We start from the raw sequence: 22,953 nt of genomic DNA, 5'->3' as shown, positions 1-22,953 counted from the left end.
GATAGAATAAATATTTATCACCAAATATGTCATGCTGTTGTTGCTGTCAATAAGGCAAGTGCTTTTAATTTGAACAACTTGGGAGAGCGATGCACAGTGCGTCGCATTCATAGTACGGTGCTTATCTGTTTATCAGTAACTCGGACGTCGGGATGCGAAATCTCCGACCTCCCTGCTCAATCGCAGCACAGTTAATCGTTGGGAATCTCCCGACTTGCGACTTGCAACAACGCGTGCCTGCGCTTTTCTTAAGGCATAGCACGACATACCAAAACACAGTTTTACAGATATCTTTGCCGTTAGGCCAAGAGAATAATGGATCGCGATCGAGGTCGGAGGTGAGCTTTGAAACATGCTTTTTCCCCCTTGTTATTATCACCATTATCACAACCCGTACTTTTTTTTTGCGACATGCCGGTTATTTCGACATTCGACTCGATCCTGAGGCGATCACTACTATCTACGCGACTTCTATTATGCGGCTCGAGCGAATCGATCTTCGCACTATAACTCTTAAACACGACTCAACGTTTCGAGGAAGGAATATGAGTGACGAAAGACCTGGCTTCAAAATGGATATCGTGGCGAATTGGACAAGGACCGATCCGATTACCAAGCCATCAATTGTTTTTCCGCCGTATACAAATACAGAAATAGTACGAGGGCTCTCGGCGCATTTCTAGGACGCATTAGGACTGGAACGACCACCTTACCAATTCAATAGCCGTCAGAAGGGCGCACTTCTCTCATTGGCGCCATGCTTGGTAGTTGAAGTCGCCAGGTCCTGCAATGCACAGCTTCGAACCAGCGGCGAATACTGGCTATCTTTGCGGTCTTGTGGAAGAAGGCGATGTTAGATTTTTTTTGGCTATGGGACGACCTTGAATCCACTGAAGGCTCCGATACTACCAAACAAATCGCGACAGACGGACAAGCTGAATCGGGCATACCCATAGATGTGGCTTCTTTCAAAGGACATATTTTCTATCTCTATGGGCCCACGAAAGCTTTGTAGACCGGGTGTAGAGGTTTTGATCAGCAGCCAAAAAAAAAAACGCTCGGCGAATGGATTGGCCTGCGAATCGTCTCTTGATCCGACAGTGACGGGTCTCTTGTCTACCATCGCCTTCTGCCTACGCCCAAAATGCACAAGCACCGAAAATCAGCGCTTGACACAACTCACCATCGTCTTGTTTTTTGCCATTCAAGCATTCTATTCTTTCGCATTATCACTCATTTGAGAATTTGTTCTATAGCGGCTAACATCTATAGGTTCGATGACGGCGAAGTCGTTAGATACGGTGCCGGCGAGTCGTGGCGGCCTACCCCTCGAGACCGATCCCCTAGGCGGATCAGAAGCCCTGCTAGAGAGAGGGTTAGAAGCCCAGTCAGAGATCGACCAAGGAGCCCGCGACCTAGAAGCCCGCGCCCCAGGAGCCCAATTCCTGCTGGATCCGACAGTTATGTACCCGGAAGATACCTACCACGTCGTAGGTCGAGAAGTGGTGGAGGCGATCGCTACCGGCGGGAACGATCAAGAGCAGAGCGAGAGAGTCCACGTCGAAGAGATCGTAGTAGGTCTATGAGGCGGCCATCCCCTCGACGTAGTCTGTCACGGAGACCATCTCCTCCACTACCGCGCGGCGGCGGGGACCGGTACGAGCGTCCTCGATCGCCAGCCCCCGTTAGAGAATGGGAACGGGATCGTGAGAGAGTAGTCAGGGACCGGGAGTGGGACCGCGATCGAGTACGTGATAGGGGACGTGACTTCGAGCGGCGCGACGACAGGTAAGAGCCCTATGCCTACATGCACAGCTTGGGACTAACTGACAAAAGACGACGATCTAGGTCTCCATTTGGTGTGATACGCCGGGACAGGAGCCCCCCCGTAAGATCACCTGTGACTGGGCCTCGAGGTGGTTCATACAGACCGCGTTCACGGTCCATGAGTAGGCGCGGAAACGAGCGATACCAGTCATATCGGCGGATTAGTCCTCCCAGAGAATCTGGAATCTCGTCAGCGATTACTTCACAGTCGGTATCTGGAAGATCATCACCTCGGCCAAGCTCGGTGAGAGCTCGCTCACCACTTCAGTCCCGAGAACAGTCTCCTCATCATACTATGCTTGGAGCAGCACCACCCAGAGAAGCTCCGAGACCTGCCCCATACGACACGAATGCCCATGCCTCAGTGCGGTCGCCACCGCGAGGTCCTGCAGCTCTGAGAGCGCCTCCTACTGGTCCTGCAGCAAATAGGAATACTGCAGTCCCAGTGGCTTCACCAGCTCCTCCTCCTCCAGCCCGGATTCAAACTCCTACTGCTCCTCCTCAGCGCTCAGATACCACAAGTCCAACCATTCCACCAGCTGGTCCGAGAGGTTATGTGCCCCCGGCCAGAGGTGGTTTTGCTCCCCGTGGAGGACGCGGCGGTTGGAATCAACCACCAACGAGACAATTCTCCGGGCCTTCACCTACGCCATCAACGCCCAACGGACCCTCGACCATTCCCACTGGTCCACGAGTCGCTCCGTCAAATGTTCCCTTGTCCTCAACACCAACACAGTCTCGGCCATTTAACCCTCCGACTGGACCCTCGGCTCAACATGCCGGCGGTGCACGGCAAACTTTGGCACAATCTATGCTTGCTACACTGCCTCCAATTATCCCTGGTGGCAAGTTGGATCCTTCGATGACACCTATCTCCCTGGGCGTGACCCGGGAGCTTGAGCCGCATTACCGGAAACTGAAAGATGAGGAGGAGAAAGTGAGAGATGAGCTTTACGCAAAACAGGAGCGGCTGCGAAAGAGTCTCTACACCTGGAACAGGCTTGAGCGTGACTCTCGAGCTTGGGAGATGCGAAGTGACTTGAGTGAGAAGAGCATGAAAAATCTCGCAGGTGAGGGTATGGGAGGTGCTGCATTCTAGTGAACAAGCGAGTATGCAGGTACTCTGTGACGGAATTGCATATTTGTTGGTTTGGCGCAGGTGGTGCAGATTAATGACTGGTGCTTGGTTTAGATTAGTAATGGATACCAGAGAGTGTATAGCTGTGGACTGCGAAGGCAGATGTCCTTTGCAATAATCATGAGAACTTCTAGACTCCTAGCTGGGATAGCCCAAGAATGAATACATGTCTCCTACAGTAATTGCATGTAATCATTGCCAGTCACATCTCATGCCTAGTACAGTGTCGTAGTCAACGCCCAACAATACCTACTACCAGTAAGCAAGAAGTTGGGGGAGAGTAGCAGAAAGGTTCGGACCTAAATTAAGGTTAGAAATAAAGGTGCTGGTTATTTAGTAGAGGATCATGACTGAAATATTCTGCACCCTATTCACTCTTGTTCTTTCCGCTACGAGAGGCATGGGTAAGTAACTAACTGACTTTAGACACGTTCGATCAAGTTACAGTATGATGCTGTCATCTTTACTGCTGAGACAAACATGTTCTATATGCATTTTCTAAGCTATAATATAAACCTTGGCACTTAATTTATACGAGTAATCCTAAACAGATACCTATTATTGCTTTGTGCTGTGGTGAGGACGTGATGTTTCCATGCATGCTTACCGGTTTCATGATGACAGCCACCATTAGAGCCTATGATCTCCATAGAGTATAGCGACCGCAATAAGTCACCAACTCAAGAAAATGAGTACGTAAAAAGAAGGCACATTTAAAATTCTCGTTTATTTGACTAGTAGTAGCTATGATGCAGGTTTATTGTCTCACAGAATGATCATGCATGAGGTGTTGGCGTACAGTAAGCTGATGACTACCCCACACAGTCTCAACTGCAGGACAGCTATCATCAAGTTCGTGGGCGCGAAACCACGAGTTTGAATTTTAATGGCTGCCCACAACGCAATAGCAATGTGAGAATTGTACTGGAGACTGTTTCTGGCTTTGGCGAGTACATGGGGACATTATTGTAGAGAAGGGAGGAAGAGTTGGATGTGTAGCAGGCCCCCAAGTTATTCGTCTTTTTCCAGCAGCAAGAGTGTTGGGGCGGGTACCTAACCATGCGTTATACGTATGTGCGCAAAGAGCGTTAGATGTAGATGTCACATGGTAGCATTATAAAGAACAAGGTTGATAAAGGCGTAATTAAGTCTAGAGGCAGTTGTTCTTGCGATACTGGCAGCTAATCTAACGCCATACAAAGACTGCATCATCCTCTTCATGATCACCGTCCCATTCCTCATCTGATTCAGCATGGTGATCGTCCATGAAGTCTTCCATACCGTATTGTAGCTCAGTAGGCTTTTGGTTATCAAAGACGATGGAGACAGTCGTGCAGCGTCCTTGAACCACCGGTTTCTTGGCTTGTGCCTCTGAGCCTGAGCCTTCAGCCTCTTCTTCAGGCCCACTTGAAGTAGGACTGCCCACACTCCCTTCCTCCGGATCGGTATCAAATTCGTCATCGTCGGTTTCCGGCTCTGCATATTTCGGGCGGCCATGAGAGCTGCGAAGTCCCCTCGAATTAGTGCTGTGCCTCGAATCGGAATCAGAAACATGTGCCGCAAGACGACTGCTTCGTCGAGATGGTCCATCTGATAGACGTTTGGGCTTATTCTTGTTTTCCGACACTTGGGGCACCTCCTCTTCTTGTGACGGACGTAGAGAGTAATTCTTTTGTGGTGGTTCAAAAGGGCGAAGGAAGACTCTGTCCAGTTTCCGTATCCATTCATGGCGCATGTTAGCGCGGGCCTTCCAGGGTATGTCGATCATCGTTTTTACTGCAAGATGGCGCAGATTTGGCAAAGAGCCGGCGCTGTCCAGAAAAGACTCAAGGAACATTTCTGCTGTTTCGACGGTCCAATGTCGAATATGCTCGAAATCGATGACCCGGAGACTTGACGGCCACTCTGGTTTTTGATGTGGTTGTAAAACTTGGTCGTACAAAGGGTCGGCATCATTATTAGTCACAGAAACGGAGTCATGATGGTGGAAATAGGAAAGGTTCATGTACAACTCTTCCAGTTTAGGGCAAGCATCAGCCAAAGTGGTCAAGAAGACCAGGTCTAATGACTGGTTGTGCAGCAGATTCAGGCTGCGTAGCTGTCTGCCATGGCTGTGTAGGAACGGCGTAAGCTCATCAGACTTGATCTCCCAACAGTTTATCAAAGACAGATGTGTAAGGCCTTTCGGTAAGAGGGGAAGCAACCGATCATTCATGATAGTCGACGACTCAAAAACCAGGTGCTGAAGCGATTTCAATTGGGAAATTGCTTCAGCGATGGCCTTGATGACAGCCCCATCTTCAGCTTGAAGTTCCTGCTCTCGCTCCTCAGTGACACCCTTCACCCCTAACTTATAGAGGGATGGGACCTGGAGGTTCGTAAAACTGAGTTTGGTGAGATGAGCGAATGAAGGGTCCCGATGTATGCGGACAACATCATTCATAGTCGCCACTGGTCCTCCCAGCAGGCTTCCACTCCACTCCCAACTTTTCAGGGTGGTATAGAACTGCTTGTCTTCAGCACTGATGGGAGTGGGCTGTTCGGAGGTTGGTTTCAAGGCATCAAATATTTCTTGTGTGTATTGCCATCTTACTGTGCGATCCAACTGCCTGTACGGTGGTTGGTCAGACGGTGTGAAGAGGACGACTTCCTTTAAACGCGGAAGCACACATAGTATCCTGGGCAGCAAAATTTGGGGCACAACATGAACATCTACATAAAGAGTCTCAATTTTGGTGCGATAGTTGAACAGGGTTTCAGAAGGTGGTCGTTCAAGCAGGGCTGCAAATCGTTTAGTCTTCCCCGTCGTTGTTAGAAGTGGCGAACGATATATGGCTGTCAAAGCAGGTTCCGAGAAAGCCTTGCAAACTGTGGCAGTTGTTATCAGCCAGTTGACGTCAAGGCTATCATGGCCAGCGATGGCTGCGTAATAGAAGACATCGGTCCAGGCACTGTAGGGCATCTGAGGGTTAGTCCAGGGTGGAATGACACCTTGTGGTATTGGCTCAGCTTCGGAAGAAATCCGGCGCTTTTTGAGAGACCTTCTTTTGTTTTTTGATGGTTGTGATCGTTTCCTTGTTTGTTGATTCCTCGGACTTGGCTCGCCCCTTCTTGAACCAAGCAAAGTACTAGGCGCAGGATTGTTCGGGGACGTCCGGGAGGGAGCAGTGTTTCGCGTGCTACGGCGAATACTAGTACGGCGCGGTACAGCTTCTGTTGACCTCGTATTCCGAGTTCGTCGTGATCGTGAATTGGACTGTGTCCCTTCGTCTTGTTCAATCTCACTCTCGACCTCTACCTCGTCGGACGAGTGTGGGCTGCTCAAGGAAGATTCGGAATCCTCTTGCCCAGAGGATTCATTGTAGCGAGGCACTGAGTTTCGCGACCGTCTTGGACGCGTTACGGTTGGTTGATGACAAGACCGGGAGGGCAGAGGACGGTTGCGACGAGCGGAGGCATCGGGGTTGCTGGCGAGTTTGATACGGGCCATTTCGGGGCGCCCTTTTAGAAGAATTATGTCAGCTAAAACCTAATACGAAACCAGATTTAGTGTGTAGGAAACGAGAGAGAAAAGGGCTGTGTGTGGCATTCTGCGGACCAACGCGGGATGAGTGTTGGTTGTACCTTCAAAGGCTTGGCCCAGCTGTATCGTGCGTTTTCTCGGTAGTTGATTGGCAATCGTCACGCCAGAGCTTTGAGTTCGGAGTTGATAAGGCAATAGATACAACCAAGTGATCAAGCGTGTTAGTTTGTCTTTGTTGCGTCTTGTCAATAGTGAAGCAGTGCAGAACAAAAAAGAGTTGGGTACGGTGATGATGTAGTCGTAAGAGAGTTGGAGGGGCATGAACCATCTGGTTCCTCCAAGGGACAATTCAGCCTTGCGTTAGTGCACTTTGGGGGTGGGGCTTTATGGGTGATCGATAGCCAATCATTCAAACTAGTGGCAGAACGCGGCAAGGCTGCGAATGCAGAAAGAACAATATATTCTACTGGAGGGAATAATAAGGGCAAGAAAATATCAAGCTGGAATGGCAAAAAATGTATTTTGAACAATTTCGAGTAGTTTTTGAGGTCTTTTTAGACTTGTCCAGAACTTCAAGTCATGATACCTTTGCGCATGTTGGATATTCCGAGTTGAACCTTTTGCCCAATATTGATTGGTCTCTGACTCTATACCTAGAGAAGAGTGGGATAGGAAGGACAACAACCACACATTTGATTTTCTTGGAACAAATACAAATCCAAATGATGCGCACTGAGCTCAAATGATTGTATAGTGGATTAGGTATACTAAACATGAGAGATAGGGCGCTGACAACAAGGCATGATGGGCCTCAGTTCTCATGATAGAGAACGGACTCGAATCGCGAAACATGGATCCATTCGCAATGGATAATGGGGAGGCTAAAGGGGGTCAGCGCACCCGCCTAGCTGCATAGGTGATAATTTCCAGCGGCCAGTTCTGTTGGTCGCAGAGCCTGTAATTCGCTGCCACTGAGAACGAATGGTCTCGCCCCGCTACAAGATGCTCCGCTACTTGCCAGGCATGTCTCGGGGCGTTTAGAAAACTTGGCTTCTGAGAAGAAGGGGAACGAAAATACTAAATCAATTTTTGGCTTAAGGACTAGCTTGTTAGGTTATTTATTTTTTACATCCCAATCATTGGAGGTTGGCTTTTCTGTTACCCATAGACATGACGCCCTGGGCTAGGCTCTTACCTCTAGTCGCGATAGAATCTCCAAGACCCATGTCCCATGTCCCAGTTACTCTTTCACCTGTCATTGTCGTTGCTACCCGTCTAGGAATCTCAGCACGCGTCTTTTTGATTCCTTTCCTTGTCGCGCTCACTCGACAAAGTATCAATACTGCAAGGTCTATATAATTCCGTCCCTTCTTCAATGCGATAGAACACGCCGATGACGGGAGTGACTTTCAATTCAGCTCATAAACGCGGCGCATTTGGGACCTGTTTTCCACTGAGCAAACGCGACCAGGCAGGCAGGTTCCATCCCGCATCTCCTCCTTAAACTTATATTTACCCTCTCTATCCGTCTTCTCTTTTAACTTCCTCCTCTACCCGACAAACTCATCACTGATCTGCATGGCAACAACAGTCAGCGAAAATAATGAACGTCAAATCAATCAACTATTAATCTAATTCATTGCCCTTTTATTTATTCTCAGCAAACACAACAGCGACGGATCAGAACAGGAAAAGAAAGGACACAAGGGCCACACGCAGACTATCTATTGCCATCTCATGCAGTGCTCTCACAATCACAGTCACACCCATCATTGTCGCCTATTGCAATCAGCTGCACCATTGAGGTCCGCGGTCGCGAGCAAACTCGCCATTTAACCTTTTCCTCTCTTTTTATGGCCTTTTTCTTTCGCCATGACACAGACACAGAGAAAGACATACACGAGGATAGCTCCATTCACTCAACAGAGTTGGCTAGTTACGCACAACGCTAAAAAGATGGGTGGAAGCTTTTCTTCCCCCAAGAGCCATGATGATGCTGCTCCTCCTCCACAGAAGCGTCCGCGCTTGGAAACTTCTGCCAAACCGCTTGCCAACGCTTCACCATCAGTGTCAGAAAATCGCTCGCACCTTCGTGTTGAGATTCACAAGATTTTTCACAAAGACTCAAAGAAAGTTCGGCCTCTCCAAGAAACGCCTCCATCTGACGACATCATCAAAACCAAGGGCAAATGTCAGATCACGGTTTCCGATGTGAGCGGTGGCTTTACCAATATCCTCTATCGCGTCAGCCAGAGTTGTGACATACTCTCCTACGAGAACCCCGCCGGCCCTCATCGGATTATTTTCATTAAGCCGCCAAAGCCATTTCTTGTTCCCGAAGAAACCATTCTAGTAAATAGGCAGGATGAGGCATCTCACGACTACTCACTCTCTTACAAACTTGACGTTGAGCTGAGTTCACTCAATGATGGCAATTGGCCACCGCTCAACACCCAGGAACTTGGACTTTCTGCAACTCAACCCTCGCCACTGATTGATGCCGGAAAGCAGACCTGGGTGCTGCATAGCCAGTTTAACCAGGTTTTCGCAAGACAAAAGAATCCCATTAAGCTCACAACCGGATTTCACCCACAGCGACCGGAGTGCCTTACGGATTATGTCATGGATGTAGATCTGCGCTGGGCCACTGGTTTCCGGTCTATCGACAAAACTGCCAAAAACTGCATCACTGCTGTGGACCCAGACGCGGAGGAAATTTACACTGATGGACATCTCGAACCCATTGTTGATGCCCAACTAAACGGCACCAGCCCTGTCGATGCCGAGGACGTCGCTAACGTCACCAGTGAGACGAGGCAAGTGAACGGAACCAACGGCATTAACGGCATAAAAAATGCAGGCAATGCTCATGATCATGATATGAACGGTGTGGATGGTGTGAACGGCATCAAAAATGTTCTACCAGAGCCTCAGGGTCTTAATGGTACTCATGACACAAATGGCGTGAACGGGCATGAGCAGGTTAATGAGGAAGACATATCGCATGATCTATCACACGAATTGGACGAGGAATTAGAAGGTGATCAGACGCCGAACCGCCACCTCAGAAAAAGGGCCAACAACAAGCAGTACAATCTCAAGGTGTTAACTGATCAGGCACATGGCAAAGAATCCAAGCCTCGAGCGAAATCTGGACATCTTGCGCAAGTTGGGGGCCGCGTTACGTATTTGCCACCAGTCAACACAGCAGTACATTTGGACTCTTGGCGATGTCTAAACTGTGGTTGTTCGAACGAGTCTTTGGATGTATTGCGCGCTCACTTGAAGGATTACCACCCCAACTACGACTATGCGCTAGAAAATACGAGTGAAGGGCCGCTGTTCCGCGTTACTCGCATTTCTGGTCCCGCTGATTCACCCGCGAATACGTTGCAGCTTGGTAGGCCGACGAAATCATTCAATCTTGAAGACTATAATCGAGGTGACGAATCGTGGATAACTTCTCGTTTTGGCCCAGATCACAGCGCGCCAGATGTGTTATCACCATCAAAACCGCCGGCTGCAAAACAAGCGCCTGGCAAGACTGCTGTAAAACCCTTGCAGCCTTTTCCAACAGTACGACAAGCGGCCCCACGGCCAAAAAGGAAAATTGTCGTCCCAGACGTATCCCAGCCTCTGTTTGACCCTATCAGCAAAGCCCGCCTCAAACCTGGGGAAGAGCTACCGAAACCTGCTATAGATAGTTCCTGGTTAATTCAGAAGCATCGCGAAGATATAGGCGAATTCTCCGATGTCTCGGCAGAGGAGAAGGAATACATCTGCAGGTGGGATGCTTTTATCCTGGAGCAAAACGTCACTTCTGGAGCATACTTTAGACGAGCTTGGCTCCAGTTCATTAAAGAGAACGCAGTGTGGCTGGCTAGTACAGAACATCGAATGAGGGAGTTTGGCAAACACATGTGTGTTTTAATGGCTCGTGACATTCTGGAAGATGAGAACATCGATAATGCTGAGAAACTGATTGAGGAGGCGAGAGCTCAGTTGAAGTCTGGTGGTGGCGGCGATGAGCAGACGAACGATACTAAGACGGCTGACAACGCATTGAGGCAGTCACCTCGAGCTTCACAGATCACGAAAGGCGCGAATGGGTGTACGATATGTAAACTCCCTGTTCTTGGCCCCTCTCTCCTGATCTGCTCAAACAAGGTAACACTCACGCTATTGTAAGGCGGAAGCTTTGTTAACTTCTTTTACAGAAATGCCCAAACCGACTTTACCATGCTAGCTGCATTAAACAGTTAGCTACTACTCCAGTGACCCGTCCCAAGTGGCTTTGCAACGAATGCAGCAAGCCTGAAGGATTCTCTTAGAGCGGGGTGTCCTCGCCCTTGCCCGGTCAGAGTTCTCGAGGAGTCGTTCCCGATTACTTGAAGAAGCGTGCCTTACGAAGCAATGCTGGCTTACAGAGTACAGAGTCCTCGCATCTAATGACTACGCAACGGAGGATGAAGAGGCAAGCTGTAGAAACAAATATTACGGAGCCTCTTGAGAAGCGTGGCGCGAGTGAATCAACAGTCAAAAGTCGAGAAACAAAGCTCGATCGGCGAAGACCGTGACTGCAGCCTGATGATGAAATAAAAAGAAAGGAGGCCCTCAGGTCAGATTTCGAGAGGAGTGTATTGGAGATGTTATGAGAAGAAGAAAGCATTGGGTTGTTTTACTTCATAGGCACTCATACACACATGTTCTAGGACTGGGAATTAAGAAGGCATGCTAGGAGTCAGTTGTTTAGTGGTTTGGGCCGAGGGGTTTTCTGACGATGAATTTTTCTGGGAGGTTGCAGAATCCATATACCTGAATCAGCATAAAGTCTGGGGTTCTGCGTTTTACAAAATACATTACTCTAATTCCGTTGATGGAAGTACATGATCGTTGGCCAAGTTTGTGATACAGTCCTGAAGTAGGTGATATGGAGGTTCGTGAACATGTCTGCTTTCACAGTGTTGGAAGACATGGACAGTATTGCTAAGCGTCCATAAAGGAGTGGGAACGGTCCGCTGTTTCTGGGCGAGTTGGTTGGTGACATTCATACAGACGCCAATTTTGGTGGCTTTGAAGGTCATGCCAGCAAATATCATGATTCTGCTACACGTCACAACAAACAAATAGACTGGATGAAACTACTCTCAGAATACGGAGCTCGAGCCGTATACTCTTCCGGCGATCAGAGATTCTGGATAAGTGTGTTGACTGTTGCTCGAATTTTCAAAATATCAAATCGAGTGGTATCTCAATGAGGGCGGTGATGTTAAGGATGCTTAGTCGTGGTCAATACTAGTCACAGGACTGCCCATTCAGTGCCAGATCATTAAGTTTCCAGTATCAACAGGGTCACTTCCAGTCTTTGAATACCGAATGCTGCTCTGAGTCGATATATACCTGTACGGTCGGAGTTGCGGGCATGTGTTTGTGTGAGAGAGGGGGTGATCACGATATTTTATACGCACTCGCGACTTGGACTTTTCTGTTTGATACGGGGCGTATCCCATCTTCCTGGCTAAAGAGCACTTGAAGAAACACAAATTGTTTTCAGATAGTAGCTTTGTGGACAGCATATGACTCATTTGTACATAGCATTATTCACGATCGAGTAGGATGGGTCTAGGCTTCATGCGGTCCTAACCTAAACTCTGGACAGCGTCTCTGGAGATTCGGCATCTGACATTGACGTTCAGAAATTGTCCAGAGGCGCTCTGGAGAAGAAGAGATGGAATTGACTGTTTTCCTACCAGCGTATCATTCCTATCTTCAGGAGCTACCACGAGACGAACCCTGCAGGGGTGGACATCGTTGGGCGCGCTTGACTTCAGCCTTATGATCTTTAGCGATTTGTCATGAGTGGCTGAGCGAATGGCTTGGATGCAAAATATGCACATATGCATACTCGGTAGTCTTTTCTGAATCGTGATTATAATTCGTTTGCAAAAGACCTGTCACAGTTCTAGTGCGACATGAATGTGTCTAGTGCTGAGCTACCTATGCAGGGATCCATGCGTTTGTTCATGCTTAGCCACGTTGGGCTGCCATGATACCTATATCCACGACAAGATTGTACCAAACTTGACAAGTCCTTGTTCTATATTTCAGAATCCTGATCTTTTGTGTTGATGCCTGTATCTCATTGGCCGCGTTTCCGTCTCTCAACTCCATAGTAATAAAAGCCTCATGGAACGTAAATAGAGAGGTAGCCATGATGAAATTAACCACGCATCTTCTAATGGTCAAAAAGGGTTAAACATGAAAAGAATCTAGTTTAAAAAATGTTCAAACAATCTCTTTGCCGATTTGTTTCGGCCAGGTCAGATAAGTAATATTACCCGGTTAGCCATGATGGAGGCATCATCCATACACCAGCCATATCACCATCAGACACCTCTCGGGTTCTTAACAAAAGCAACACTTGAAACATCCTTCTTTTTGTTGAATTGGTCTTTTGAGTGACTCGGTTCTTCGATGAGGGACCATCCTGAGTTGTTCCATTAGGCCTAGCTTTTTGACTCCCAGACACCCATGAGTAATTGATCATTCCGTCATACAGAAACAGCACAGTCTACTGTACTCGATATGTTTGATCTAATTGTTCCTGCGTTAGTGTTAGCGTAGTTTATCAAGACTGATGCGAGCCATGAGAAGAATGGCTACCTCTGAGACACTGACAACTATGCGCTAGGGCCGACCAGTCATCAATTGTTGTGCGACCATCCTGCATGTCATACAGCGCATTTTCCATGTTTAAAATGTAATTGGCAGCATCTCCATCAAAGTAGCAGCACCATGTTTTAAATAATTACATCCTTCGTATCTGTGGTTAGCATTCATTCCCCATCTGCAGCGAATTTAGAGTGTGTACTCTCTGGAGTGCCGCCTACGTAGCACCTTGCAAACCGACATACTTTATTTCTGCAAGCGCACATGATATTACAGATCACAGAAGTTATTTCCCAAAAGTCTTAAACTAGACTTTCATGACCTCGATAGGGGAAATTGCACAAGTGGCTCGAGAACATGACCATGCAATATTTCAGGTGCCGCCTATGGGTAGCAGAAAAAATGGCCTCCTAAGTCTTAGGGTATAAAAATAAGTAGTCTGAAAACTATAGCCTAAGGGGCATAAAGTGACCTACTAAATTCGTTTCTTATGCTTCCAGCGGTCAATTTTTCTAATACTCTGAGGCCATCCAATGTTCTAAATCGGGAAGCCTAATTGGTACGCTGATCCATAATAGAGATGCTGAACCAGGAGCCGTTCAAGATTGGGAAATGGAACATATTGAATTGACACTGGCCGGATATCTTGGGGCTATCAAGACCAAAGGAGACGGCGGCTGAAGAAAGCGACCAGATCATTCTCTACGGATATTGAGCAGTCAGAGATTCCCACAACGGTGGATCCAACGTGACTACGTGAGAGTGAACAATTGGGCATAATAAAAAGATGATTGAATAGAGATGTCAAGAGTAAACGAGGTGGTGACAAGAAAAAAGAAGGTACAGACCTTGACTGTGACACAAAATAGTATCTGCAAGTCAAATGCCAAGATCTTGAGGCCAGATAGAAATCCACTTATGATAAACAGTTAGGCTACACCATTACTTGTCTTTTCACAACAGCACATGGGAAATAGTAACATCGTCCGGACTTTTCCTTCAAAACGTTGAGGATATATACCCAAATGACTGTAAATCTAGTGCATACGATCAAAGGTAATGGAGAATACGAGACCTCGTCAAGGTTCTTTCATTCTACGACAGTGCCTCAGCTTTCTAGGTTCAGAGTTTCTTGATTTAGTGATACAGGTCCTCATTTTTTGGAGGCCTACTTGAATAGCAATCAAGCATTCAATCAGAAGTGGCGTTTATCTGTTTTGTCAAGAATACCGCGGATGATGGCGAAGTAATGTCTGAAGCTTTTGAAACATGCCAGGATGAAGTTTGAAATAGTAGTTCCTAACAAGTTGAAAGGAATCAAGGCTTCACCTAAGTTTCATATCAGAAGCTTGTAATTATCACTGGGGTGCACTGAGTGTTAGGAGTAGCAGCAGACGTACTATTCTCTGTCCCAGAATTTCGCTACTTGAAAAATATCCTTATTACATGGAGAGTGAAGTCATGGTCCAACGAGTCGAGGAGATGTTTTTAAAACGCAGGAAAACTCAGATCTATTGAGAAGGCAACTTGGTTACTAATGTACAAGAATAAGATTTATACGAGAAGGGGGAAATGGTGAAAGCATGACATGCCACAAGGCTAATTCGATCCAAGATGCACACGACCCTCTTAGCAATAACTCTTGGTAGTGGCCTTGGTAATGACTCCAGCTCGAATCAGATCGATGTAACTCCAGTAATCTCTCTGAGTTCCTTGACCATCAACGGGAGTATTGGAGTAAGAGACAGCTGTCCAGAAGGCACCTCCAGCGACGTACTTTTGCCAAGCATACCGTTGAGTATCAAAGATAGTCTTGCGGCTGGGTACAGACAAAGTGTTGTTGTACATGGTTTGTAAAGACCATTCTCCGACAAACACAGGAAACTTTGTTTCCTCGGCAAGGTACTTCGCCTGTCCGCACACAGCAGGCGCGACAAACTGAGAATAAGTTCCTGACGCTGCGAAATAGTAGACGTGTGAGTCAATCACAAGGTTGCGCTTCTTATCGAAAAGAGGAGACCAGAAGGAAGCACCCTTAAAGTTGTCCTGCAGCATGACTGGAATACGCTTATCGACAGCCTCGACACGCTTGAACACGCCGTTCATATAGGTGATTACCCAGTTAGTAGCCTTGTCAGATAGGCCAGCCGCTGATCCAAATCCTGCCAGGTTGTCACTGACTTCGTTCAGGGGCGCGATGGTAAAGGCGTTCTTGTGTCCACTTGACTTGACAAAGTTGAGGACTTGGTCAACAGCCTTGAGACTATAAGCAAGGTTCGTAGCGTTATAGAACCAGCCATTATGGCCAAAGGCTTCGCCGATATCGAGACTGTTGGTACCACCGGGCAAAGAATGAAGGCCGATGATGATATGCATGTTGTACTTGGTGATGGCATATTCAGTAATCTTGCGCAGATGTAGCTGCTGGTTGCCATGGTAGAAAGCAGATCCGGGCACCTTGACCCAGGCAGCATATGTGGTGGTGATGCGGAGAGTGTTGATTCCGACCTTGGCAAGATTATCGATAGTGGATTGGTTCAAGAAAGAGGCATAACGGGCCTCCAAGACAGGACCGCATTGCTTGCCGAGGGCCTGGCAAAAGCTCCATTCATCAGGCGTATTGGCAGCTTTAGTACCAAAAGAACTCCACCAAATAGGGTCATGGGTCCTTTCCTTTGCCAGCCAAGCACCCAAGTTTACACCATTGGACTTGAAGGTCTTCCAGTTGATGAACTTGTCGTCCTCACATCCTTTCGGGAAAGAGATGTCATGGTTATGCCGTGTGTCATGGGGCTTGACATGGGGTACGCTGAAGGGACATTGCTTTTGGTACTTGGCAGTCTTTCCGTGTTGAGGAGCAGTGGTTGCAACCGTGAGTCCAAGCGAGCTTAGGACGCTGCTGGCTTGTACCTTGACACTTCGTGCTTCAAGGCTTTCACCTGGGGCAGCAGAAGCAGGGAGCAGTAGTGCTGCACAGAGGCCAAGAGAAAGACGCATAGTGAGAGATTGACGAAATGATAATCTAGCTTGTGAATTGTTTAATGTCGGCTACTGATGTCGAGAGATCTACAAGGCGACACAGCGACCATTTAATACTGTACACGTATTGATTGCTCTGTCCAATTTTGAGCATCTGGATTTTTTGTGATCACGATAGTTTGGCTACTATCTTGTACTTCAATCAATAGTTTGGGAGCTTTGACAATCCAGACCCGATCGAAGCGGCCAATTCCATACGAGGTCTGCGTATCGTGATACTGCCCATGATGGAGGTCCATTCATTTGGGCTTCAAAGATCTTGAGCAAAATTAATTGAAACGCCGTTGTAAACGGGCGTGCTATCCAAATGAAGATTAGGGTGCACATCGAAGATATCGGTAGCGCCTAAGATTAGCTTCTCAGGGGTATTTGTCGCTGACATATCGTGATTTACGCCATTGGTCTTGGGACTATTGAATGCACGGATAGTTCTTGGGGATCGAGAACCTTGCTTTAATCGTTTCAATGAACCATCTAAATATTGGGCATCCGCTAGAGAATCCGGCAAGTGGGACATGAGTCTTTTCGATGTCTGGAAATGCCGTGCTCGGAATTCCCGAGTTACAACTCCAAATACTGTTCTCCGATCCTCTTGCAGGCTCTGTCCGTGTTCCTGCATTAGACCGGCCCGATGCTGCTCGGTCCCCATTACTATAACTAATTACAAAGTCCGCAGCAAGATCCTGGCTAGGCTATGCCAGGTACTCGGGAATCTAGACAACTCTCCAATGTGGTGTGTGATGGATGCTCCGCTCGTTGCGATGTATGGGGTTGCTGAGCAAGAGAGCCCCTGCGCGGATACATCGGACATTGTCAGAACAGAACCAATCTTTCGACACTATGTCTTGAGGGGGTCACAGTAGACGAGTTTTTTCGTGATGTGTAATGTTGTTTCGAACCGTCTGAAGCATGCCGGACGTCTGGGGCCATGCCGCGTGGGTGTGATATTGTTCTGTTCACTAACTTGTCATGATGGGAAGTTGCAAGCCTTGTCGAGATGGGCCGACCGGTAAAGACCCGATATTACATGGATAAACATTGGAGAGCGACTAAGTAGATGCCTTTGTGAGCTATCCAACTCCTTGTTCTTTTACCCAATAAGTCTGTTGAATAAATATTTGTACTCAGAGTAATAGTCACACTGTAACTAGCGAAGAAATGGTAATGACGGACGCAACGTCGGAGATCTACACAGGCATGGAGCACTCGGCCTCCCAGCAGCCCTTTTAATTGTAATTAAGTATTGGTGTCAACTAATAGCGCCGTTTATTTGAAGTGTAACGAGATAACTGAATTTTATGCATCAGCGCTTCATTCGTCCTTCCGTCATCGACAACGATGCCCCGAGCTTGGAACGACTTGGGCCTAGCTACTACCCCATGGTCTGGAGTGGCAGAAACCACCATTTAGTTCTATCAAAATAATGCAAACATGTTCCGAAATCTAATTACCAGATGAAATTGCGGCTCTATAAAAAAAAAAGCACTTACAAGTAAGTACATGCACATGATACAGCTGCCTTACTGATTAAGACCTATCTGGCATCGTCCACAGCACAGCATAACCGACGTGGCAATGATGCCAAGCCTGCATTCAAGTGTTGAATCATGTTGAAAAGTTCATATCCGTTAGATGTTGTCGGTTATAGCATGTCCCAATATAAACAACTTTGGGTTTTCATGAATAATATGTAAACCTCCTTATGAAGCCCAACGTTTGATATTCATTCTACAACCATACTGTAGGCGCACTTTTCAAAGCTCAAGGAGCATGGTATTCGTACTGATCGAACCATCGAGTGGCTCTCAGGTAATCAAGATAATATAAAAAACGCCTAGTTACCAACCCGGTTTCCATCAATGGTACATATCTGACAACCTATTCTGGACTGCCAGCTAATTAAAATCTGCTCTTGCCTTCTCTTTTCTTCGCATTAAGTTCCGCCTCTGTCTTTTGCCTCTTTCGGCTCTCCTGGGCAATCATATCGCTCAGGTCATCATCGTATGACCACTTGGCACCGACGCCCTCTTCCTTTCTGCCCTCATCAAACTTGCGCCGCAAGTCATCCTTGCTGATACCGTCGTTGCTCTGTAGGGAGTCAAGATCGAGGGCAACGTCAATGTCGCCGGGCTTCTTGCGCTTGCGTGTATCGTCTTCAGCACCAAGCACTGGCACACCAGCTTGCTGAGCTGCTTGGGCCTGCTTAAGATCATATACCCTGTCACTGCCAAAGAAACCTTCGGCACGCACTTGACGCTCTGGCAAGATGGTGTAGGCGGATCGAGGCGCGCTTGACTCTTCCGTCTCGTAGCCGCGACGCTCCTTTCGTAGATCCATCTCACCATCAATAGCTGTCTCGACACCTTGTCCGTAGTCGGCCTGCACTGTACTGGCGTAACCACCAGGGGTTTCAAGGCCGGTAGACGTTTCAGTTCCACCGGGAACATCTTCCTCTTCCTCCTCTTCCTCATCGTCTGACTCCTCCTCCTCCTCTTCTTCTGACTCCTCTTCACGAGGCTGCAACTCACCCCACAGGTTCTTCTCGACAGGTTCACCAGCTCCCGTCAAGATTTGCGCTGCCCCTTGACCTGGCGCGCCTGACGCTGAGAGACCAAAGACATCACCACCAAACAAAGGTCTGTTGAACTCGTCAACAGGAGGCTTGCCCCAGCCACCGGGGTGGAAACCCCATGAGCCTCCAGCGGGTGGTGGCGCATTTAGACCGGGGATCTTAAGAGTAGGGTAGGATGGGGGAGGTCCGAATCGTTGTTGGTTGATGAGCCATGGTGGCGGTGCGCCAGGGGGCATTCCAAGAGCTTCCTTAGTGGCCTCGGTGAGATCGCCTGGTCGAAAATGTTGATAGTCAACCTCAGACTCCTTTCCTTCGTAATAAACCTCGCCAAATCGGGTAAGCTCGGGCTTGGTTTGGAAACGGAAGAACGCATCGTAGAGTTTTTGGTAGTCGATATCCAGCTTGCCCATCTTGGGGGCAACACGCTCGCGCTGCTTCTGCTTCAACGACTGTTCTGCTTGCTTGTCGAGAACTGCGTCGCGCATCTCCGTGATACCGGTTTCCGCGATAAACTGTGGAAGGCGGAAGGGCGGCTTCTCGATACCTCTCTTCGAAGATAGGTACTCTCGCTTCAGGGACCAATGTGTCGGAACTGGCACAACGTTGCGCTGAGCCTTGATCTGCACAAGCAATCGAGGATCTGATGATGAGACGTCTTGCCACTCCACCACTTCAGGAATCTTGACGAGAGCCTTGAGCTCTGCGATAGAAAGCTTGGTGAGCTGCTTTTTCTTCTTTTTCGATAGCTTAGGTTGGTTCTCTTCGTCCTCGTCAGGGATTTCGTCGTCATCGGCGTAGAACACTGTTCCTGTATTTCCAGCGTTGGCTTCTTTGGCAATCTCGTCCTCTTCCATCGACGCGCCGAATTTGTTGAAGATGTCCTTGTACATTGCATATGCAGGATCCTCTTCCAGATCATCTGCATCGAGCGCGGAGTCAGCAGGAGCGGCATCCTCGGCGTTGGACTCCTTCTTCACTTCGAGGTCCGTCGTCGTAGATTCGGGCGCGGCATCGGTTTCTTCGGATTTGATGGCCTCAGTAGGTTCTTCGGTCTTGATAGTTGAAGTCTGCGGCGCGTCAGTACGTGGAGTCGCCATTAAAAAGGGATAGCTTGGACATACCTCTGCTTGGGATTTCTTTTGCTCCTTCTTCTTAGCCCTTCGCATCTGGTTCTTGGTCATCTTTGGGGCCGCCATGGCGAATCCGAAGCTGGCGACGGTGGCGTCGCGACGAGGTAATGTCTTTTATTTGCTGCAGGATTCGAGATTTGTGTTGTGAGCTGGAAGACAGCGTAAAGGCCGGCGAGCGCAAGTATGTACTGTTTGGGGTCCCTGCTCATGCCCAGAAGACAGATTGAGCTTAAAACAACGTGTAGAAAAGAGTCTTGTTATGTGAGCTGAAGCAAATGCACGTTTGGATGCGCTAACTAAGAGATTGGTTTGGCCGTCACGAGTGGAGTCTTGCTCCGTCCAAAAGTCTCCAAAAGCTAATCGTAACTTGTCCAAGCAAAAATTGGACGCGGCTCCGCGGCTTGTGGCGTCTAGTAAGCGTTATCAGCTTATCGCACGCGGCTGTCGGACTAACCACGGATGATGATAAAGCGGCCGATTAATCGCTGTAAGCCACGTAATGTCAGTTACGGACTTATTACAGAAGGTTCCAAGGGAAGACCCCCTGTAAACCCCCGTGTGCAATCTAATGTATCTGGCATCCAATCGTCTCGTCGTCCTATTGGCGCCCCTTGATTTAATAATAGGCGGTACCTTGCTCATCCCACTTGCACCATTCCCTCTTTGACGTGAACGCCATCCACCAGCAGCTACAGTAACTTTATTGTAACTTGGCACCATCTTTTTTTCTAGTCAGCTTCATCTTTCGTTCTGATCAATCTGGACTTGCTCTTCTGCAGAGTCGCATCATAGTTTGATCACCTGTTACTGTCTCCTCCGCTTTCGGTTCCAACATCTATTCGTTTTCATCGCTTCCCCGGACCCGGCGTCGTCATCCTTGAGCTCCTTCGATCTGGCGTCTTGGCCTACAGAAGGACACTAACTACACTTGAGAGATAGCATTACGACTCAACCCTTCATCAGCTATGCTATGACCAAAAGCTCTCGTCAACGCGATTGAACAATATTATCCTCGACAATTGTCTCGTCTTTTCTCACTCGTTATTCGAACCGATCATACAACCTTGTCTGGCCGTTGCGCCGTTAAACGTCGCTACTTGCTTCTCCCCCTGCTTATCGCTACCTTGTGATGGAAAAGTTCCCCGACTTCGTCGACACGCCCTTGGGCGAGTCACCCTCGGACAGCCCTTCAAACACTCCTGGCTGGGCAAACGGCGCTCCCCCTCGTCCCTCCGATCGATGGCTACCAGTTTCGAAGCAAGATAACTGGTCAGCGGCATCTCGAGGCCACAATCGGCAGAAGAGTCTCACTGATGCCATTCGCACAATAAGAGGTCGCAATGGCAGTGTCAGCCAGAATGCTCACGAGATTGCCGACGCTCTGCGTGCTCCCGTCTCCCCAAAGCTCATTGTACGCTCAATCTACCCAGTCCCAAGTAAAGAGTACTGAGTACAAGTGCTGACCTGATGCTGCGCTACACAGATTCTGTGCCTTATGTGGTACGCCTCATCTGCGCTCACAAATACCTCGTCCAAGTCCATTTTAATAGCTTTTGACAAGCCTGCCACCTTGACGCTTGTTCAATTCGCCTTTGTGTCCTCGTTATGTATGTTCATGGCATGGCTGGCGACCATTTTCCCTGTCTTGCGCACAAAGGTTACAGCTCTCAAGTACCCGATTCGAAAGCCGACCCGCGATGTTCTCAGAACCACTCTTCCTCTTGCAGCGTTTCAGATCGGAGGTCACCTCCTCAGTTCAACAGCCACCTCCAAGATTCCCGTATCACTTGTCCACACCATCAAGGGTCTCTCACCCCTCTTTACCGTCCTCGCTTATAGATTCGTGTACGACATCCGATACCCAAAGACCACTTACCTGTCTCTGATTCCTCTGACATTCGGTGTCATGTTGGCTTGCTCGGGTAAGACGACATACGGCGGAGAGCTTATTGGTGTTATCCAAGCTCTTCTAGCAACTATCATCTTCGTTACCCAGAACATCTTCTCCAAAAAGCTATTCAATGAGGCTGCCAAAGCTGAAGCTGAGTCACCGTACTCAGTGTCGAAAAAGCTAGATAAGCTCAACCTGCTCTGTTACTCTTCCGGCATGGCCTTTCTTCTCACATTGCCTATCTGGCTATGGTCTGAGGGGTTCGCTCTCCTCCTGAACGTCTATCATGAGGGCTCAATCGATCTGAATGAGCAACCGAATTCAATGGATCATGGACGACTCACACTTGAGTTCATCTTCAACGGTGTCTTTCATTTCGGTCAGAACATCCTCGCCTTTATCCTGCTCTCTATGGTTTCGCCTGTTACGTACTCGGTTGCCAGTCTTATCAAGCGTGTGTTCGTCATTGTCCTGGCTCTGGTGTGGTTCAGAAGTCCTACAACACCGCTTCAGGGAGTAGGCATAGCCCTCACCTTCTTGGGACTGTACTTGTACGATCGAACCAAATCGAGCAACAAGGCCGATCAAAAAGCCCAATCAATGCAGGTAAAGAGATCATCATTGCTCCCTACCACCAACGGCGGATTGCGGCCTACGCCCATCACGGAGTCTCCTCAAAGCACTGAACACAAGCCTTACCCTTACCACGAGGGCTACTTTGGTCGCCCAACGGCAGCGGAGGATTCCAAAAAGAGTGACGATAGCAGTGCCCGAAGCCGGACTCCAGGCACTGGCAACGGCTGGCTTCCTCCTGGTACCAAGCAGGAAGATACATGGCAGCCTGGTGATCGAGTCGCTGGTGTCGCAAGATAATTTCCGCTAGTGCGTATTGATTTGTTTCTTCAACAGGGTTGGTGTTTCGAAATTTCGCAAAGGAAAAAGAATGACATAGAGTTTCTCAAGCAACGGTGTTGTTTATATTCAAACTGGATGAAATGTTTGGATTCCTGTATGACCTACTATGGGCTGGCGTTTTAGTGATACGAAAGATACAACGGCAGTTGTAGGCATCTCTGGAGGTGCTGGACACGGTGTACCATTATGTGCGACATGGAATGATATTATTGGATTTCTTGGATAGACGAGTTGATGACAAGCAGCCTG

The 22,953-nt window shown here is 48.2% G+C and overlaps 6 protein-coding genes across 6 annotated transcripts; 3 read left to right on the top strand and 3 right to left on the bottom strand.

Annotated features, from left to right (window-relative positions):
• Positions 1-182: 182 nt before the first annotated feature.
• Positions 183-3,396, top strand: EDB82DRAFT_501437 (serine/arginine repetitive matrix protein 1). Its single transcript, XM_065608643.1, has 3 exons — positions 183-338; positions 1,273-1,788; positions 1,837-3,396. Exons 1-3 carry the CDS (start codon positions 316-318, stop codon positions 2,924-2,926), a joined length of 1,629 nt encoding a protein of 542 aa, XP_065465015.1. The 5' UTR covers positions 183-315; the 3' UTR covers positions 2,927-3,396.
• Positions 3,397-3,784: 388 nt separating this feature from the next.
• On the bottom strand, positions 3,785-6,786 carry EDB82DRAFT_567235 (uncharacterized protein). The gene is made up of 2 exons (XM_025736047.2): positions 6,590-6,786; positions 3,785-6,466 (listed from the first exon to the last, which is right to left on the bottom strand). Exon 2 carries the CDS (start codon positions 6,453-6,455, stop codon positions 4,152-4,154), a length of 2,304 nt encoding a protein of 767 aa, XP_025586692.1. The 5' UTR covers positions 6,456-6,466; positions 6,590-6,786; the 3' UTR covers positions 3,785-4,151.
• Positions 6,787-8,360: 1,574 nt separating this feature from the next.
• Positions 8,361-10,998, top strand: EDB82DRAFT_546023 (uncharacterized protein; the record flags this gene model as incomplete). The annotated part of the gene is made up of 3 exons (XM_025736046.2): positions 8,361-10,655; positions 10,706-10,776; positions 10,923-10,998. 3 exons carry the CDS (start codon positions 8,361-8,363, stop codon positions 10,996-10,998), a joined length of 2,442 nt encoding a protein of 813 aa, XP_025586691.2.
• A 3,485-nt stretch (positions 10,999-14,483) lies between these two features.
• EDB82DRAFT_191341 (glycoside hydrolase superfamily) lies at positions 14,484-16,154 on the bottom strand (the record flags this gene model as incomplete). The annotated part of the gene is made up of 3 exons (XM_025736045.2): positions 14,484-14,486; positions 14,558-14,668; positions 14,750-16,154. One exon carries the CDS (start codon positions 16,152-16,154, stop codon positions 14,787-14,789), a length of 1,368 nt encoding a protein of 455 aa, XP_025586690.1. The 3' UTR covers positions 14,484-14,486; positions 14,558-14,668; positions 14,750-14,786.
• Positions 16,155-17,870: 1,716 nt separating this feature from the next.
• On the bottom strand, positions 17,871-20,363 carry EDB82DRAFT_462249 (uncharacterized protein). The gene is made up of 2 exons (XM_025736044.2): positions 19,890-20,363; positions 17,871-19,835 (listed from the first exon to the last, which is right to left on the bottom strand). Exons 1-2 carry the CDS (start codon positions 19,962-19,964, stop codon positions 18,096-18,098), a joined length of 1,815 nt encoding a protein of 604 aa, XP_025586689.2. The 5' UTR covers positions 19,965-20,363; the 3' UTR covers positions 17,871-18,095.
• Positions 20,364-20,823: 460 nt separating this feature from the next.
• Positions 20,824-22,863, top strand: EDB82DRAFT_191313 (triose-phosphate transporter family-domain-containing protein). Its single transcript, XM_025736041.2, has 2 exons — positions 20,824-21,309; positions 21,382-22,863. Exons 1-2 carry the CDS (start codon positions 21,028-21,030, stop codon positions 22,660-22,662), a joined length of 1,563 nt encoding a protein of 520 aa, XP_025586688.1. The 5' UTR covers positions 20,824-21,027; the 3' UTR covers positions 22,663-22,863.
• The last annotated feature ends 90 nt before the right edge of the window (positions 22,864-22,953 follow it).

Source organism: Fusarium venenatum (assembly GCF_020744135.1).
Source record: "Fusarium venenatum strain MPI-CAGE-CH-0201 chromosome Unknown EDB82scaffold_2, whole genome shotgun sequence".
In the NCBI taxonomy this organism is placed as follows: Eukaryota; Fungi; Ascomycota; class Sordariomycetes; order Hypocreales; family Nectriaceae; genus Fusarium; species Fusarium venenatum.
Note: the sequence above shows the minus strand (reverse complement) of the source record. Positions and strands in the feature narration are given on the sequence as shown.

Bases quoted from the DNA above. Each gene is read 5' to 3' on its own strand.
- EDB82DRAFT_501437 (XM_065608643.1), top strand. From the start codon at position 316: ATGGATCGCGATCGAGGTCGGAG. The intron at 339-1,272 runs GTGAGCTTTGAA...TAACATCTATAG, and splicing joins GATCGCGATCGAGGTCGGAG to GTTCGATGACGGCGAAGTCG. The intron at 1,789-1,836 runs GTAAGAGCCCTA...AACTGACAAAAG, and splicing joins TTCGAGCGGCGCGACGACAG to ACGACGATCTAGGTCTCCAT.
- EDB82DRAFT_567235 (XM_025736047.2), bottom strand. From the start codon at position 6,455: ATGGCCCGTATCAAACTCGCCAGCAACCCCGATGCCTCCGCTCGTCGC.
- EDB82DRAFT_191313 (XM_025736041.2), top strand. From the start codon at position 21,028: ATGGAAAAGTTCCCCGACTTCGTCGACACGCCCTTGGGCGAGTCACCC. The intron at 21,310-21,381 runs GTACGCTCAATC...TGCGCTACACAG, and splicing joins CCGTCTCCCCAAAGCTCATT to ATTCTGTGCCTTATGTGGTA.
- EDB82DRAFT_462249 (XM_025736044.2), bottom strand. From the start codon at position 19,964: ATGGCGGCCCCAAAGATGACCAAGAACCAGATGCGAAGGGCTAAGAAG. The intron at 19,836-19,889 runs GTATGTCCAAGC...GACGCGCCGCAG, and splicing joins AAAAGAAATCCCAAGCAGAG to ACTTCAACTATCAAGACCGA.